The 14,299-nt window shown below is 41.4% G+C and overlaps 1 protein-coding gene across 1 annotated transcript; it reads left to right on the top strand.

Moving 5' to 3' along the window:
- Nucleotides 1–322: 322 nt before the first annotated feature.
- Nucleotides 323–12,325, top strand: LOC146989179 (fetuin-B). The gene is made up of 7 exons (XM_085775172.1): nt 323–769; nt 1,498–1,611; nt 7,287–7,365; nt 9,709–9,875; nt 9,967–10,080; nt 11,053–11,184; nt 11,973–12,325. Exons 1-7 carry the CDS (start codon nt 557–559, stop codon nt 12,228–12,230), a joined length of 1,077 nt encoding a protein of 358 aa, XP_085631298.1. The 5' UTR covers nt 323–556; the 3' UTR covers nt 12,231–12,325.
- Nucleotides 12,326–14,299: the final 1,974 nt, after the last annotated feature.

Genomic DNA, 14,299 nt, shown 5'->3' with positions numbered 1-14,299 from the left:
ATTTTTCTACTTATTTCAAGTGAAAATATGCTTGAAATGAGTAAAAAGTGTCTAAAAACAAGCTACTTTTTAAAAATATATATTTTAGGAATAGGCTAATGAGATTTGTTTTGACTAGAAATTACATTGTGACTAGAAATAGACAAATATTCTTGGCAAGATTTTGAGTTTTTGCAGTGTAGAATCTATTAATCAATTAAAAAAAAAAAACATGCTTGTATGTGATGAGCTTGCATTTTATCACAGTTGTGTCTCCTGTCCCCTGGTGAACTCTGACCTGCGGGTCGGACGGAGCAGCCAGTGGCCTGCAGAGCAGCAGATATCAGCTGTTTGCTCGTCCTCAGGCAGCAGCGAGGGGAAAGTCAAAGTCCACAGCGAAGCTCGATCGCGTCATGTTTGTCCAGCAGACCGGGATCACAGAGTCAGGCTTCTCATCACAAAGAGGCCGATCTGAAACCGTCCACCTGGACCGCCAGGCTTCAGCAAGCAGGGCCGGAATTAAAGTTCCCATCAGGCTTAGCGCGAGGGTTTTGTGTGTGTGTGTGTGTGTTAGAGGATGAGTGTGTATCTGCTGCTCCTGTGTGTGGTTCTGCTGCAGCAGCAGGAGGGACGAGCGCGACCCGAGCCCGAGCCCGAGCCGGCCGGCTGCAGCAGCGCCGAGGCGGTGCGAGTGGCCGAGGACGCGCTGGAGCAGATCAACCAGGACCGGACGGACGGATACATCCTGTCCCTCAACAGAGTCTACGACGTCACACACACTCCTGCAAAGGTACACTGCAAAAACTCATAATCTCTCCAAGAATATTTGTCTCATTTCTTGTCAAAATGTCTCATTTCTAGTCAAAACTAATCTCTTTCCACTTAAAATAAGACTCATCACCTAAAAATTAACTTGTTTTTAGATCATTTTCACTTGTTTCAAATTCATTTTCAATGGGCTCTATGCACAGCTCTACCACTTCCTGAATTTAAGGCAGGTCCTTCATTTCCTGTCTTACATTATTGGACAAACTGATTAATCCAGGTGTGTCTGGCCATTGTGACTACTCAGACACACCTGGATTAATCAGTTCCAATAATCCAATAATGTAAGACAGGAAATGAAGGACCTGCCTTAAATTCAGGAAGTGGTGGAGCTGTGCATAGAGCCCATTGAAATAAGTAGAAAAATCTGCCAGTGAAAGCAGGTTTAAGAATGAAAAACTTGCTCCACTATCAGATTATTTCAAGTGAAAATATGCTTGAAAAAAGTAAAAAGTGTCTAAAAACAAGCTACTTTTTATGTGATGAGTCTTATTTTAAGTGGGATTAGACTGTTTTGACGACAAATGAGACATTTAGACTAGAAATAAGACAAATATTCTTGATAAGATTTTGAGTTTTTGCAGTGTAAGAGTAGAAACACACACACACACATCTGGAGGAGGATCGTATTTGCAGAAAGAAGATGAAAAACTGTAAAAATGTGCATATGTATCTGTGTGTGTGTTTGTGCAGGAGGACGACGGGTCATTCTACAAACTCACCATTGATGTCATGGAGACCAAATGTCACATCATCAGCAGGAAACCATGGAAACAGTGTGAAATCAGAGATATCAGTGAAGTTCCAGTGAGTACCACAGGGTGGCGTCTTGATCTCAACCAAAGACCAAAGTCAAATCTGATTCTTGAAAATGATTTTAGACTTTTTAGGTTTAGAGTGTTTGCACATTTTGTTGTTTGTTTTTGTTCATTGATAAAACAAGACAAAGTCCAAACCCAGCAGAGTGTGGCTGTAAACTCTGTTTATGGGTCAGTGACTAGGAAGATTCAGAAATATCTTTAAAAGTGTTGTAAAAGCACAAGATTTGTTAAAATGTATGTTTTGTTTTCATGCTGGTTTTATGCCATTAGAACTATTTCTTTAAAACAAAAGTAGTAAAAGACTGAATGCCCCAGAAATGTCAAATGGTGTAACCAAGAAAGAATGATCAATATTAAATATTTTTTCCACCTACAGTGGATTTAAAGCTCCAGTTGGTAAGTTGACGAAAGTGAAAGTAAACTCCGCGACTTGGTCGGAAATTTCAAGACAATACTCCGTCAGGTCCCTTTATGAACCTCTGCCAAAGAGTTTATAAACCGTCTTTGCCTCTGCCAAGCGCCCCACACACACACAGACACACACAAAGTAGCCATAAACGCACCCACAGAAGATGTACCGTATCCATAGCACGACGTGTAGGAGCGGCGATTGGCTGCTCCTCCTGCTCCCTCTACCTGACTGGTGGAGAATCATCGGGCGCGGTGGATTTTGGCAAATACGATTACAGGCTGTAGGTGGAGCCAGAGGAGTTGGATTTTGTCCTAAATTACTCATTTAATGTCTGACCATCAGAATATAGTGACAGTTCCAGCAAATATGACTGAATAATTGTTACCAACTGAAGCTTTAAGTATAGAAAATACACTTTCTACTGAATAACTAAATTGAATGATTTCTTTTTTTGCTGCATTTCTACGTATATTTAAATTTTAATGCATTTTAGAAACACTGAGCAGGACTTATCCTAAAACCAATTTTCTAAATAATGTGACAAAATAATATCAAATTTGTCACATCTCTAAATTTGATGACTTTTATGAAAAGATTCCACACAACTTGAACATTGGCTTACATCATGTCATTGACCCATATATTATGATGTACCATAGATATTTGATTGTTTTTTGAGTGTTTGTTGTGGTTGAAAGAATTGCCCCCATGGGTTAGCGTTGTCGCTATCCCTAGCGCCGGGTAGCCATGGTGTAACTCTGGTTTGCCTGCATCAATTTTAGTCGCTTTTTTTGCTCCCCCACACAACCGTTGGGTTGAGCCTGTTAGTTAATTTAATTGGGTTATTTTCATTGAATTGGGTATTCTGAGAACCCAATTCGCTAGGTTATTTTTGTTGGGAATGGAGTTATTAGCTGTTGGGTTATAATTTCTATAATGTTGTGTTGGGTTGTTTTGGACTACCCAACACATTGGGTTGACGTTCGGTGGGAGGAGTTTCCCAGCATGCTTTGGGACAGTGTGTTTGTGATTCTAAGTTTAGGTTATTTCTGTTAAATATCGCCACAGATGTTATCTGCTACAGCTACACAATCTTTAGTGATACTGTTCTACACACTAATTTACTAATTCAATGTTCTACTCAGTTTACAGTTACTGTTATGGAAATAAGCACTTTGACACCATAAGTGAAGTTATGTTTTTGGTTTGTGGTCTCAGACAAAGAAAAACACGCACTCTCCAACAAAACTCTCAGGAACAAACTAAAGAGGTGCACGGCCAAAAGATCAACTTAAAGAAACAAAAGAAAGGCCAGCAGCACTCGTGTCCTTCTCATTGTCTTTTATTTCATACTGCGTCGGCGCTTAGCACAGACCGGTTTCGACAACGTCTTCCTCAGTCTGCACACTGAGGAAGACGTTGTCGAAACCGGTCTGTGCTAAGCGCCGACGCAGTATGAAATAAAAGACAATGAGAAGGACACGAGTGCTGCTGGCCTTTCTTTTGTTTCTTTGGTTTGTGGTCTCCCTTCCTTTGAGTGCAGTTTGTGTGTTCTGAGGATCATAAACAGCATTCTCCCTGTAGTTGAGTGGTGTATGAGGCACAGGAGCTGCTACAAGATCTAAAGTTAGTCTCTGTTTGAGTTAATGTTAAATAGAACCCTAGCCTGCCACAATATAGTTGTTAAGTGCAAGTTTGTGACACACTGTTGAGTACTAGCTTCAGTTAGCAACCCAACTTGATTGGTTTAAAAGAACCCAGCAGTGTAGTCAATGTGAACTAGTGATGGGATCGGCAGTTATTTTGACTGTACAGAATCACTAGAGTCAGTTCCTTAAAATGAGTCGTTCAAAAAATTCGTTCACCGAATCACTCCCCCCCCCCCCCCCCCGCCCTCTCTGTAAGGGACGATGCAAAAAAAAAAAAAAAAAAAAGGGGGACGTGCGTAGTACAGTGTACAGTACAGAGACATTCGCGGGAGAAGCAGCAAATATTACTACACGGTGAACATTCACTTAATCATTATCATTATTATCACTTCACAACATTCACTTAACATGATGCTACACAGATACGTGAATCAAGTCCTCTGCTCTGTGCATGCAGTACGCCAGGCAGTGAGTGACACAGCGCCACATTCAGCACAGTACGTGAACCGGAATAAAGTCTGCAGCAGCAGTTCTCTGGTGCTCTGTGTGTGCAGTAGGTTTGCGAATCATGAGTGAGTGAGTGGCAGCGCAAACCTGAATCACCGTGTCAGTACGTTCGTGAACGACATGGAGTGAATGGGCGGCCTCAGCCCCCAGTACATGCAGTGAACGACGCACACAGAGAGTGAACTGGAGCCCTCAGCCCCGACTGTCAGTGAACGCATCACTGAACACGCACCGTTCCCTCGCAATGAGAGTCTCCGCCACCAGATTCGCAGGTCATTCAGTGATTCACAGACCACACAGCAGTTCCACTGTCGGCCTGCACGCTCGCTGCTGAGCTCAACTACTGAACTGAGAAAGGAACGAATCAGGTCAGGAAGTGATTCTAGTCAGTACGTTCACTTAAATAATTCGTTCCTTTGAACGAATCACTCGCGAACGACACAACACTAATGTGAACCCTTAATTGGGTTATATGAACAACCCAACTGGGTTGTATGAACAACCCAACTGGGTTGTATAAACAACCCAACTGTTGGTTTAAGGCGAGACACGGCAGGCAAAAACATCGTTTTTTCATGCACTTATCAATTTTGAGATTTTGGGCTATTTTGCTTCCATAACATGTCTTCTTTCAGACTAATACAAAAAAATAGTCTAAAATACACATTATGGGTGTTTATTTTACTTCACTTTGACTGGTGTCGCCTGTAGATTTCTCCTAAATTCACCAGAACTGAGCGTTCTATCGCGGAGCGAGCCGCGTCTGTTCAGACTCCTGTCATATCAGGTATCGCTCTCTCTCTCTCTCTCTCTCTCTCTCTCTCTCTCTCTCTCTCTCTCTCTCTCTCTCTCTCTCTCCTGCACTAATGTGTCGGTTCCAAAAATGGTCATTTCCTTTGTACCAGTGACGAATCGTAAAAGTACGAGGGAGGGTCTCATTGGCTGGTGTCGTTTTCCGACAGCGTGATTCGTTTAGAAGCATCACGTGATGCGCTCTGAACAGCGGAGGGACTTTTAAAAACGGGGAAAGGAAATCGATTTAAATCCTCACGTAAAATAAAACAGCAACTCTCACTTGCTAGACAACAAAAGACACAGCACAGAAACTCACCGAGCCATAAGATCCCTTTACAAAGTGCGTCATCGCGGAAGCTGTCACCCGTAAAAAAACGAGTGTTTGCCGCCGGAGACCAGCGCGATACACAGCGGTGGCTTTTTTTTTTTACACATCAGACGTCTGAATGAACTGATCGGAGATTTAATATGTCCCTGCGCTGGTACAGGGCTTAAAATGAACATCGATCCTCAGAATCACGTGTTGTGCAGTAGTTTACTTCTCAGTGACAGAGGTGAAACGGATGTGACACTGACATGGGCCAGAGATGATTTTTAGCCAGACAGAGAGAAACTGAAAACATTGGTTGTCATACAGATGAGCCCAACTAGGCTACACCTAAAGTGTTTCTTATTTTTACTTTTATTTTTATTTATTTATTTTTTTTCTCTGACCTACTGGCCCACACACCTTAAAATTCACAGTGGCCAGACACTCTTGTTTCCAGTAACAATGGGCTCTATGCACAGCTCCACTGCTTTCTAAATTCAAGGCAGCTCTTTTATTTACTGACAAACTGATTAATCCAGGTGTGTCTGAGTAGTCACATTGGTCAGACACACCTGGATTAATCAATTTGTCCAATAATGTAACACAGGAAACAAAGGAGCTGCCTGAAGTTCAGGAAGTAGAGCTGTGCATAGAGCCAATTTGTGGAATTTTTGCAATAGAATCTTTAAAGGCCGTTTTCTCAAAATGAGCTTTTTCTTATACTCTGGACCCGAAATCTCCAGTTCAGCAGCACTTATAGACACCAAACCTTCCAGTTGTATTCCTGCCTATATTCTGAAGGTTTTTACAGAGGGGATTGTTGATATATCATTCACAGCCTCATTTATACAACAATTTATACCTAAAAACAGGGCGAAATTTGATTTTTTAGGGCTGGTGACAGTATTTTCTCATTTACAAAGTGATAAAAAGAGATATTCAAAATCCCCTCTGTAAAAACTTTTGACTTTAATATGTCAACAAAATAAAACAAGAATTTTGAAAGTGGCTTTATCCAATCTTCAGATTTCGGGTCTGGAAATGTACACAAATTCACGCATATTTAATTATATAATGTCTAATTTCCATATGTAAGCATAATATTTAAGAAAACATGTAATACAAAAAATAATTGTCTCAATCTAAGTAATAAACATAGAAAGTTTCATGGCAATAGCTGTTAGTTAAATTTTTTACCCTATTCACCTGGGGTGTCTCGCCTTAAGGAAACCAACCCAACTTGTTGGGTCAAAATAACCCAGCATGTGTTCTGTCCAATACAGTGTTGGGTAATGGAATTGGAATTCTCCTCTTTACTTCTAACAAACACTTCTCATTTCATTGTCAAGGTGGTTTCTCCCTTTGGAGGCCACTTGAAAGCAAGTGCTACACTGCAAAAACTCAAAATCTTACCAAAAATATTTGTCTTATTTCTAGTCAAAACAATCTCATTATACTTACGTAAAATAAGACTCATCACATAAAAAGCAGCTTGTTTTTAGACACTTTTTAACTTCTTTCAAGCATATTTTCACTTGAAATAAGTAGAAAAATCTGATAGTGGGGCAAGTTTTTCTTTCTTATTACAAGCACAAAAAACCTGCTTTCACTGGCAGATTTTTTTTACTTATTTCAAGTACAAATTTGTTTGAAACATGTGAAAAGATTTAAAAACAAGTTAATTTTTAGGTGACAAGTCTCATTTTAAATGAAAAGAGATTAGTTTTGACTAGAAACGAGACATTTTGACAAGAAATAAGACAAATATTCTTGGAAAGATTTTGAGTTTTTGCAGTGTAGTGTTAAAGGAGGAGAAACAGGACTGGGCCTAAAACCATGAGGAGAGCCTTCAACCCAACCTGTGAAGTCAGTAGTGTGATGAAGTTGCTGGGTGGTGCAGGAAAATGGAAAACCAACTGAAAGCCAATGATATGAACAAGAACTGACACAATAACTAAATACATGATATGTCTGTGCGTGTCCCTCAGGTGTACGGAGAGTGTGAGGTGTCCGCTCACATTGACACTCAGGTCAAACTTCACAGCTACACCTGCTCACTTCGTAAAGGTAAGACCCAAAATGAACTTTTTCTGGTTCGTTTTGAAAAAAGTTTTTCCTTAAACACGTCATTGTTTCAAGAAGTGCACATGGATCCACAGAAAACCACTTGAAACACAGTAGTACATAGGCTACACCAGGCCTGTGTGGAGTGTGCGCTGCCACACATACTATGCACCGAAAAAAAAACAGAAAAGAAGACGAAAAGCTCCCCCGCTGTATTCAAACTCCAGTCTCCAAACATTATAAGTCGTATTTAAATTAAATGTTGACTGGGAGTCGTGTCAGAGCAAATATGACAGTCGATCCGCTGGGATCCCACTGGATGCCGATCGCAAGGATCTCACGAATTCACTCATAGTCATAACCACGTGTGACAGTTGAGGTTCCTGTCACTATGCCTCCAATTGATCATGTGCCCTGGCTACTTGGCCAAGGGGATGTCCCTTTGGGTGACTGGCAAGCGCGCATGACTCTTACCCGGGAGGTGTGGGTTCAATCCCCGCCCGGGCCCTCTTCACCTTGCCACATTCTGGCGTTGTTGGCAGGATCCATGTAGTACTAGGGGTGGGTCCATGGATTCCTAATGTGTGGCAGCCTGCGCGGAAGCACGAGGACGTGCTTGTGAAAAGAGGGGGAGAGATGTGACAGTTGAGGTTCCTGTCACTATGCCTCCAATTGATCATGTGCCCTGGCTACTTGGCCAAGGGGATGTCCCTTTGGGTGACTGGCAAGCGCGCATGACTCCTACCCGGGAGGTGTGGGTTCAATCCCCGCCCGGGCCCTCTTCACCTTGCCACACACGCAACATAGCAGGCTGTAGTCTCTATAAAGAGAACAACAAAACCGAAAACAGTTTATTTATTCTAGAGGAGTAGTAGGAAAACAACTCGGTGCTGACCTGTTGATCTGCCTATTTTGTGATTTTACAGTCAGTATCTCCTCGTTCATGGTGTCAACGGGAAGAAATGGTGTCTGAAAACCTCTCACCTGTTGACTTCAGGCCTCAGCCTAGTACAACGTTTCCAAGGTCTTTCAAAGTTTTATTTTGAACAATTAACTGGATGTTTTGTTTTGTGTTTTGTACACGATTTCCTGTCCTGCACGGAGCGGAGCCGCAAAACACTGGGGCAGCGTTTTCAGATTCTTCGACCCGTTTCCAAAAAAATATAGATGCCCCCCATAAACATTGTTTTGCCGAAACGATAAAAAACAGATTCACTGAGACCTGTAGTATAGAACGAATCGCCTCGTACTTCCAGCATGAGAACAATGGTGACGGACGAGAGTTTCGCTATATGTATCTCATTTTTCATGTCACTATATCACCGTTTAGACTATCTGGTGTTTGTAAAGTTTATAAAACCAATGATTGGACAAACATTACTATTTCTGTGTGCACGATTTTTGTAATTAGCCATGGTTATCATAGATTAGCCGGGCTAACCGTTAGCTACCTAATATATAACTCAGTGACTCAATAAACGGTCCATGAAAAAATATTTTCTCCAGCGGATATCTTAGTTACACCGACTGAGCTAACTGGAGTAGTTTCATGTCGTGTCTGACAACGGGAGGGTTTTAACAGCTGACGTCCTGATATTAGCTGTTAGCTTAGCTACCACTGTTAGCTTAGCTACTGCCGTTAGCTGTCCCCGTCAGCTGCAGCCACTGATGCTTTCTAGTCGGGGTGGGAGAAAAAATCGATTCACATAAATATCGCGATATCTTTTTTGACGATTTTTAAATGTTTTTTTATTTTTCAAAAATCGATTTTTTTTTTTGAATTTTGTTTTTCTTTGAATTTTTTTTTAATATTGTGCAATGTGCATTTGTTCGCCTTTTTTACATACAGAGAGGCCAGGTTTTGAAAATTGTTTAAGTTCACTTTATACTGGAGTATGTTAATTTATAGGCTCCTACAGTATTTGTGTGCAAATAAATGTTAAAAATGCAGACTAAAAATCGAGAGAATCGGCAATATCGTAGAATCGCAATTTAAATCGAATCGCCATCCAAAAAATCGTGGAAGAATCGAATCGGGAGAAAAGCATATCGTCCCAGCCCTACTTTCTAGACACAGTGATTCCCCCAAACTGAATAAATACCACATATAGCAACACACACACAGAAATAGTAATGTTTCTTCAATCATTTCAGACTTGTCTAAACGGTGACAGGGCGTGAAAAATATGATATAGCTATAGCTAAACTCTCGTTCGTTACTATTGATCTCATTCAAATTACGTGCTGGTTTTCTACCCGGAAGTAGTTGTAAACAACAAGGCGATTCGGTCTATTGGTGTGGACGAGCTCTAAGTTTCTTCTTGACCTTGTGTGTTTGTGTATCAGTTCCCTCCACAGCGGTGGTGCAAAACTGTCCCGACTGTCCCACCGCGGACGATGTGAACGAGCCCGTCGTCAAGGACACGGCTAACCTGTCCCTGCAGAAGTTCAACGAGGAGAGCGGTCTGTCCAACTTGTTCAGAGTGGAGAACATCACCAAGGCCAGCTTGCAGGTCGACTCCGCACTGTGATGGTTTAAACTCTCTTACTGCTCTGCTCTGTGCTGCTGTTTACATTATAAAGTCTCTGTGCACTTTGCGCCAGTGGGTGATCGGCCCGTCCTACTTTGTGGAGTTCACCATCGTGGAGACGGTGTGTTCGAGGGAAACGGACGTCAGTGAACTGAGCAGCTGCAAACCGATGGACTGTCAGTTTGCTGTGAGTATTTTAATTTTGATACATGTGATGAATAATCAAAACACAAACGTGAATTTATCACTATTTTTGTTCCAATTGAGCCAAACTATCCAGTTCATAAATGTGTCAGTGCTGGTTTATGTGACAGAGAGATAATATAAAATGACAAATAACGATCTTGTAATTTATTTGAAGATTATCCAAGATCAACAAGTGGAACATAAGAAAAATAAAGTAAATGAATAATTACACAAAATAAATAGCTACACAAACAGTTAAGGGGATAGTTCAACATTTTGGCAAATTGGCCCATTGCCATAATCCCTATAGTCATAGCAGTAGGTTCGTTACTTTTAATTGTCAGTGCAAGCTATTTTTAGAACGGCGGAGCAGAGCCGTGAGCTGCTCAGAGCTACGCTACGGAGGCTCATGGGATTTCTTGGTTTCTCTCATCAAACTCATCAAATACACAATCCAGCAACTCCAAAACGCTCTGGTGGACAAGTTGTGACTTGCACATTCACCATGCTATGAGATAATAACAGAACGTTACCAGACAGAGTTGTTTTAGAGGGAAATTCATGCAAAACCGCTGATGCGCATTCCCGTCGGGGGCAGTTTTTCATCAAGCAGTCTCTGCATTTCCCTCTAAAACAACTCTGTCTGGTAACGTTCTGTTATTATCTCATAGCGTGGTGAATGTGCAGGTCACAACTTGTCCACCAGAGCGTTTTGGAGTTGTTGGATTGTGTATTTGATGAGTTTGATGAGGGAAACCAAACAGACACAGATATTATCCATCCACCGCTATTGATTGATTTCTCACCGGCTTCGTTGAAAACAAATGCACATGGCCGTGAGGAGGGTTAGGAAGTTAGGTCCCCTTTGTATTGCCCCTGTTGACCCTGGAGTTTTGACGTCTTCACACTTCAAGTCTGAGCTTTGCCCTCCTAACGAGTTGTTAAGCCCACATGTTTGTGTGTTTTCTCTCAGCACAGAGGTTTCTGTCATGGTTCCCACACGGAGCCTGAGGACCAGTTTGTCTTCAGACTCTCTGGAAAGACGGACGGCTTGTTTCAGAAGAGGAATCCTGCCGAAGTCAAGTGTGAGATCTACGAGCCTCAGGTCACTGCGTTGACTTCCCACTCCTTCAGTTTTACTGTAACAAAGTGAACATTGTCTCATAACCGTTAAAGGGATAGTTCACCCAAAATTGAAATTTCACTCACTCATTATCTACTCACCCTCATGTGGACTAAGGGCTGGGAGAAGTTTCAGAGTCATCCATGGCTTCTCTGAGTTACAGGGGGTCTCGGCGTAGCAGTGCATGTCTATATAACAGTTGCAAATGGATACCAACTGTCTTCGTAACAAAAAGACACACCAAAAAACATCCAACTACCTCCATGCTGCTCGTATGTAATTTCCGTCTTGAATTGAAGCCCCGAAATGTGAAATTGTCCCGAAAAAAATAAAATAAGTCTATTTTTCAAGCTTGTTTGTAGCGGAAGCTTCTCTTCCCGGTTCGTCCAAATTTGATGAACCGGGAAGAGGAGCTTTGAGAAGCTTCCGCTACAAACAAGCTTAGAATATAGACTTATTTAATTCTTTTGGGGACAATTTCGCAGTTCGGGGCTTCAACACAAGACGGACATTACATACGAGCAGCATGGAGGTATTTGGATGTTTTTTGGTGTGTCTTTTTGTTACGAAGACAGTTGGTATCCATTTGCAACCATTATAATATGGACATGCACTGCTACGCCGAGACCCCCTGTAACTCAGAGAAGCCACGGAGGACTCTGAAACTTCTCCCAGCCCTTAGTCCACATGAGGGTGAGTAGCTAGATAATGAGTGAAATTTCAATTTTGGATCAACTATCCCTTTAACCACTGTTGTGTTTCCTCTGCAGGCCGCTGTCGTGGAGGAGCAGGCCCACGCCAAGGCCGACGGCGGCCACACGGGGCATCAGCACGACCACAAACACCTGCACCCCCATGAGCACGTGCACTCCCCCGGAGCCGCCTCAGACTCGCCCGTCTCCCCGTCTCCCCGGAGCTCTCTGGGCGCCGTGGTGGAGCGACGCCCCTCCCCCAGATCTGCCCCGGCCGCCGGCTCCTGCCCCTCGCCGTCCCGACACAACCTGGGCATCAACATATTCATTCTGTGAGCGGCTGCAGCTTCGTCTTCTGTGATGAAGATGATACATGATCAATAATCTGATAATCAGATTTCACTGTTTGATTAAAGCATTTTACAAAACTGTTGAATGTCTATTATTTCCTCCCAGCATGAAAAATAGATGTTTATATAAGATATTATTTATCTTTTACTCTTATTCTTTTAAGTCTCAAACAAGAGCCAACTCTTAATTTGAAAGTCTCAAGCTGCTTAGAGGTCATGTGATGATCAGCACTAGAGTGCTGGAATGAGAGTAAGCGCCTCCTAGTGGCTGAATATGGGTATTGCAAAAGTGCCCAAGAACTGACATCTCTGCATTGTTGGCGAACGAGTAAGTGCTGTGTTTTCAATAATTTAAGGAAATTTCTAGATCACCCACGTAAATAGCATCATTGTGGACCCTTAAGATAAATATTAACACATAATAAAATAAATAAAACAGTTGTCTACATTAATGTTACAATCTACATTTTGAAATAAACAAATTATAAATATAACTTAATATGACCAAGATACCTAAAAACAAAAATACACACCGTTTTCATCAATTCATCAAGCAAGAGGTGGGGGGACGGGTGACCACGCCCACTGAGGAGACAGGAAGTGTAGCTGGCACAGCTTGTAGTGAGCCATCTTGTTATAGTAGAGGATCTTTGGTTAATGGATCAAATTTTATTTATACTGCACATTTCAAACAAATCAAGAAACTCACTGTTGGAGGTTTAAAACTGGATTTTATGATGATGCACAAAAATATGACTTCCTCTTCTCTAGCAGTTTAGCATTAAGCTTTATTCACTTGTTTTCTGTGTGGCATAATGTTGTAAGCCAGATGTTTTTAATTTTATGCAAGATGTTTTACTACAACAGATTTTATTGAATTCATTCATTTATTTATTGTGTTTTTATTTTGTTCAGTACTCAGTTCAGATCTCTCTTCTTCAGAGCAGTTAATGTCCACTGGATCTGCTTCATGTTATAAAATACACTGTGACCTCAAATTGCACGACCACTTTGTTTGTTTTGCTTTGTTTGTTTTCTGGTTTAGATTCTGTTCCTCGACGGGAAATGACAACCTGTGAAACGTGGTGGTTACGAAACTGCGTGTTTTATTTTCTTGGCCCTTCTTCCAGCAGGGAACCAGGATTACAGCTGTGAACAGCTGCGAGGCTGCAGAGCAGAGATAACAGCTGTTTGCCCAGTGGTTGAAGTTTGTAAAAGTTGTGTGAGCGGCTTCAACTATTCATTGTGTTTGCAGTTTGACAGATACAGAACAAGTTCAAGTTCATTTATCTGAATATCAGAATCCCACAAACTCACACATCACTTATTTTTACAGTTTCATTCTACCTTATCGCATATTAGCTGTTAGCCGCTGAGCTAACCGTTAGCTCCTCTTAGCTTTTTTTTTTTGTTTTCCAACAGCTCAATCCCTCAGGAAACTCTCTGTCTGGTTTGTTTGTTTGTTCAGCTTGGCGTCGCTCTAAGTTCTGGCTCTTCGTATCAATAATCAGTGGAGATCGCTTGGCTCCTCTATTGTTGAGCTCTTTGTCCTCTCAAAGGTCGACACTGAAAACACGACCTGATACCATCAAAGGTCACCGGCGCTGAAACTGGGATGTTGATTTTTCCTCCACACAATTGAACACAATTGTCTCTGACTCTCTGGATTTAGACTCTGATGTGGCTCAAGATGCTGTTTTGTTAGTTTTATGGTAATAATATAATACATATATATATATATATATATATATAACTATAACTTATATATATATAAGTTATATATATATAACTGTTGATAAAGGGACTTAAATGTAATTTATGACATTTCTGTGAGGGAATATACGTGTATTTAATTGGAATAAAAAACTGATATTATAATTTAATTATGTCTTGGTGTAGCTACTTCGGCTAACAGCCCCTTCTCTAATGATCATATATTGGTAATAAAATCCCTCTGTAGATTGATTTTCATGGTGATAAACATGATCAATGGTGAGATCAGTGAAGGGAAACCCATCGACACAGAATGCATCGTTGGTAAGTAATGTATTTGTG

Source organism: Trachurus japonicus, chromosome 4, assembly GCF_045865225.1.
Source record: "Trachurus japonicus isolate A0001 chromosome 4, Traja_1.0".
Classification (NCBI taxonomy): Eukaryota; Metazoa; Chordata; class Actinopteri; order Carangiformes; family Carangidae; genus Trachurus; species Trachurus japonicus.
This window is presented reverse-complemented; position numbering and strand designations above follow the sequence as displayed.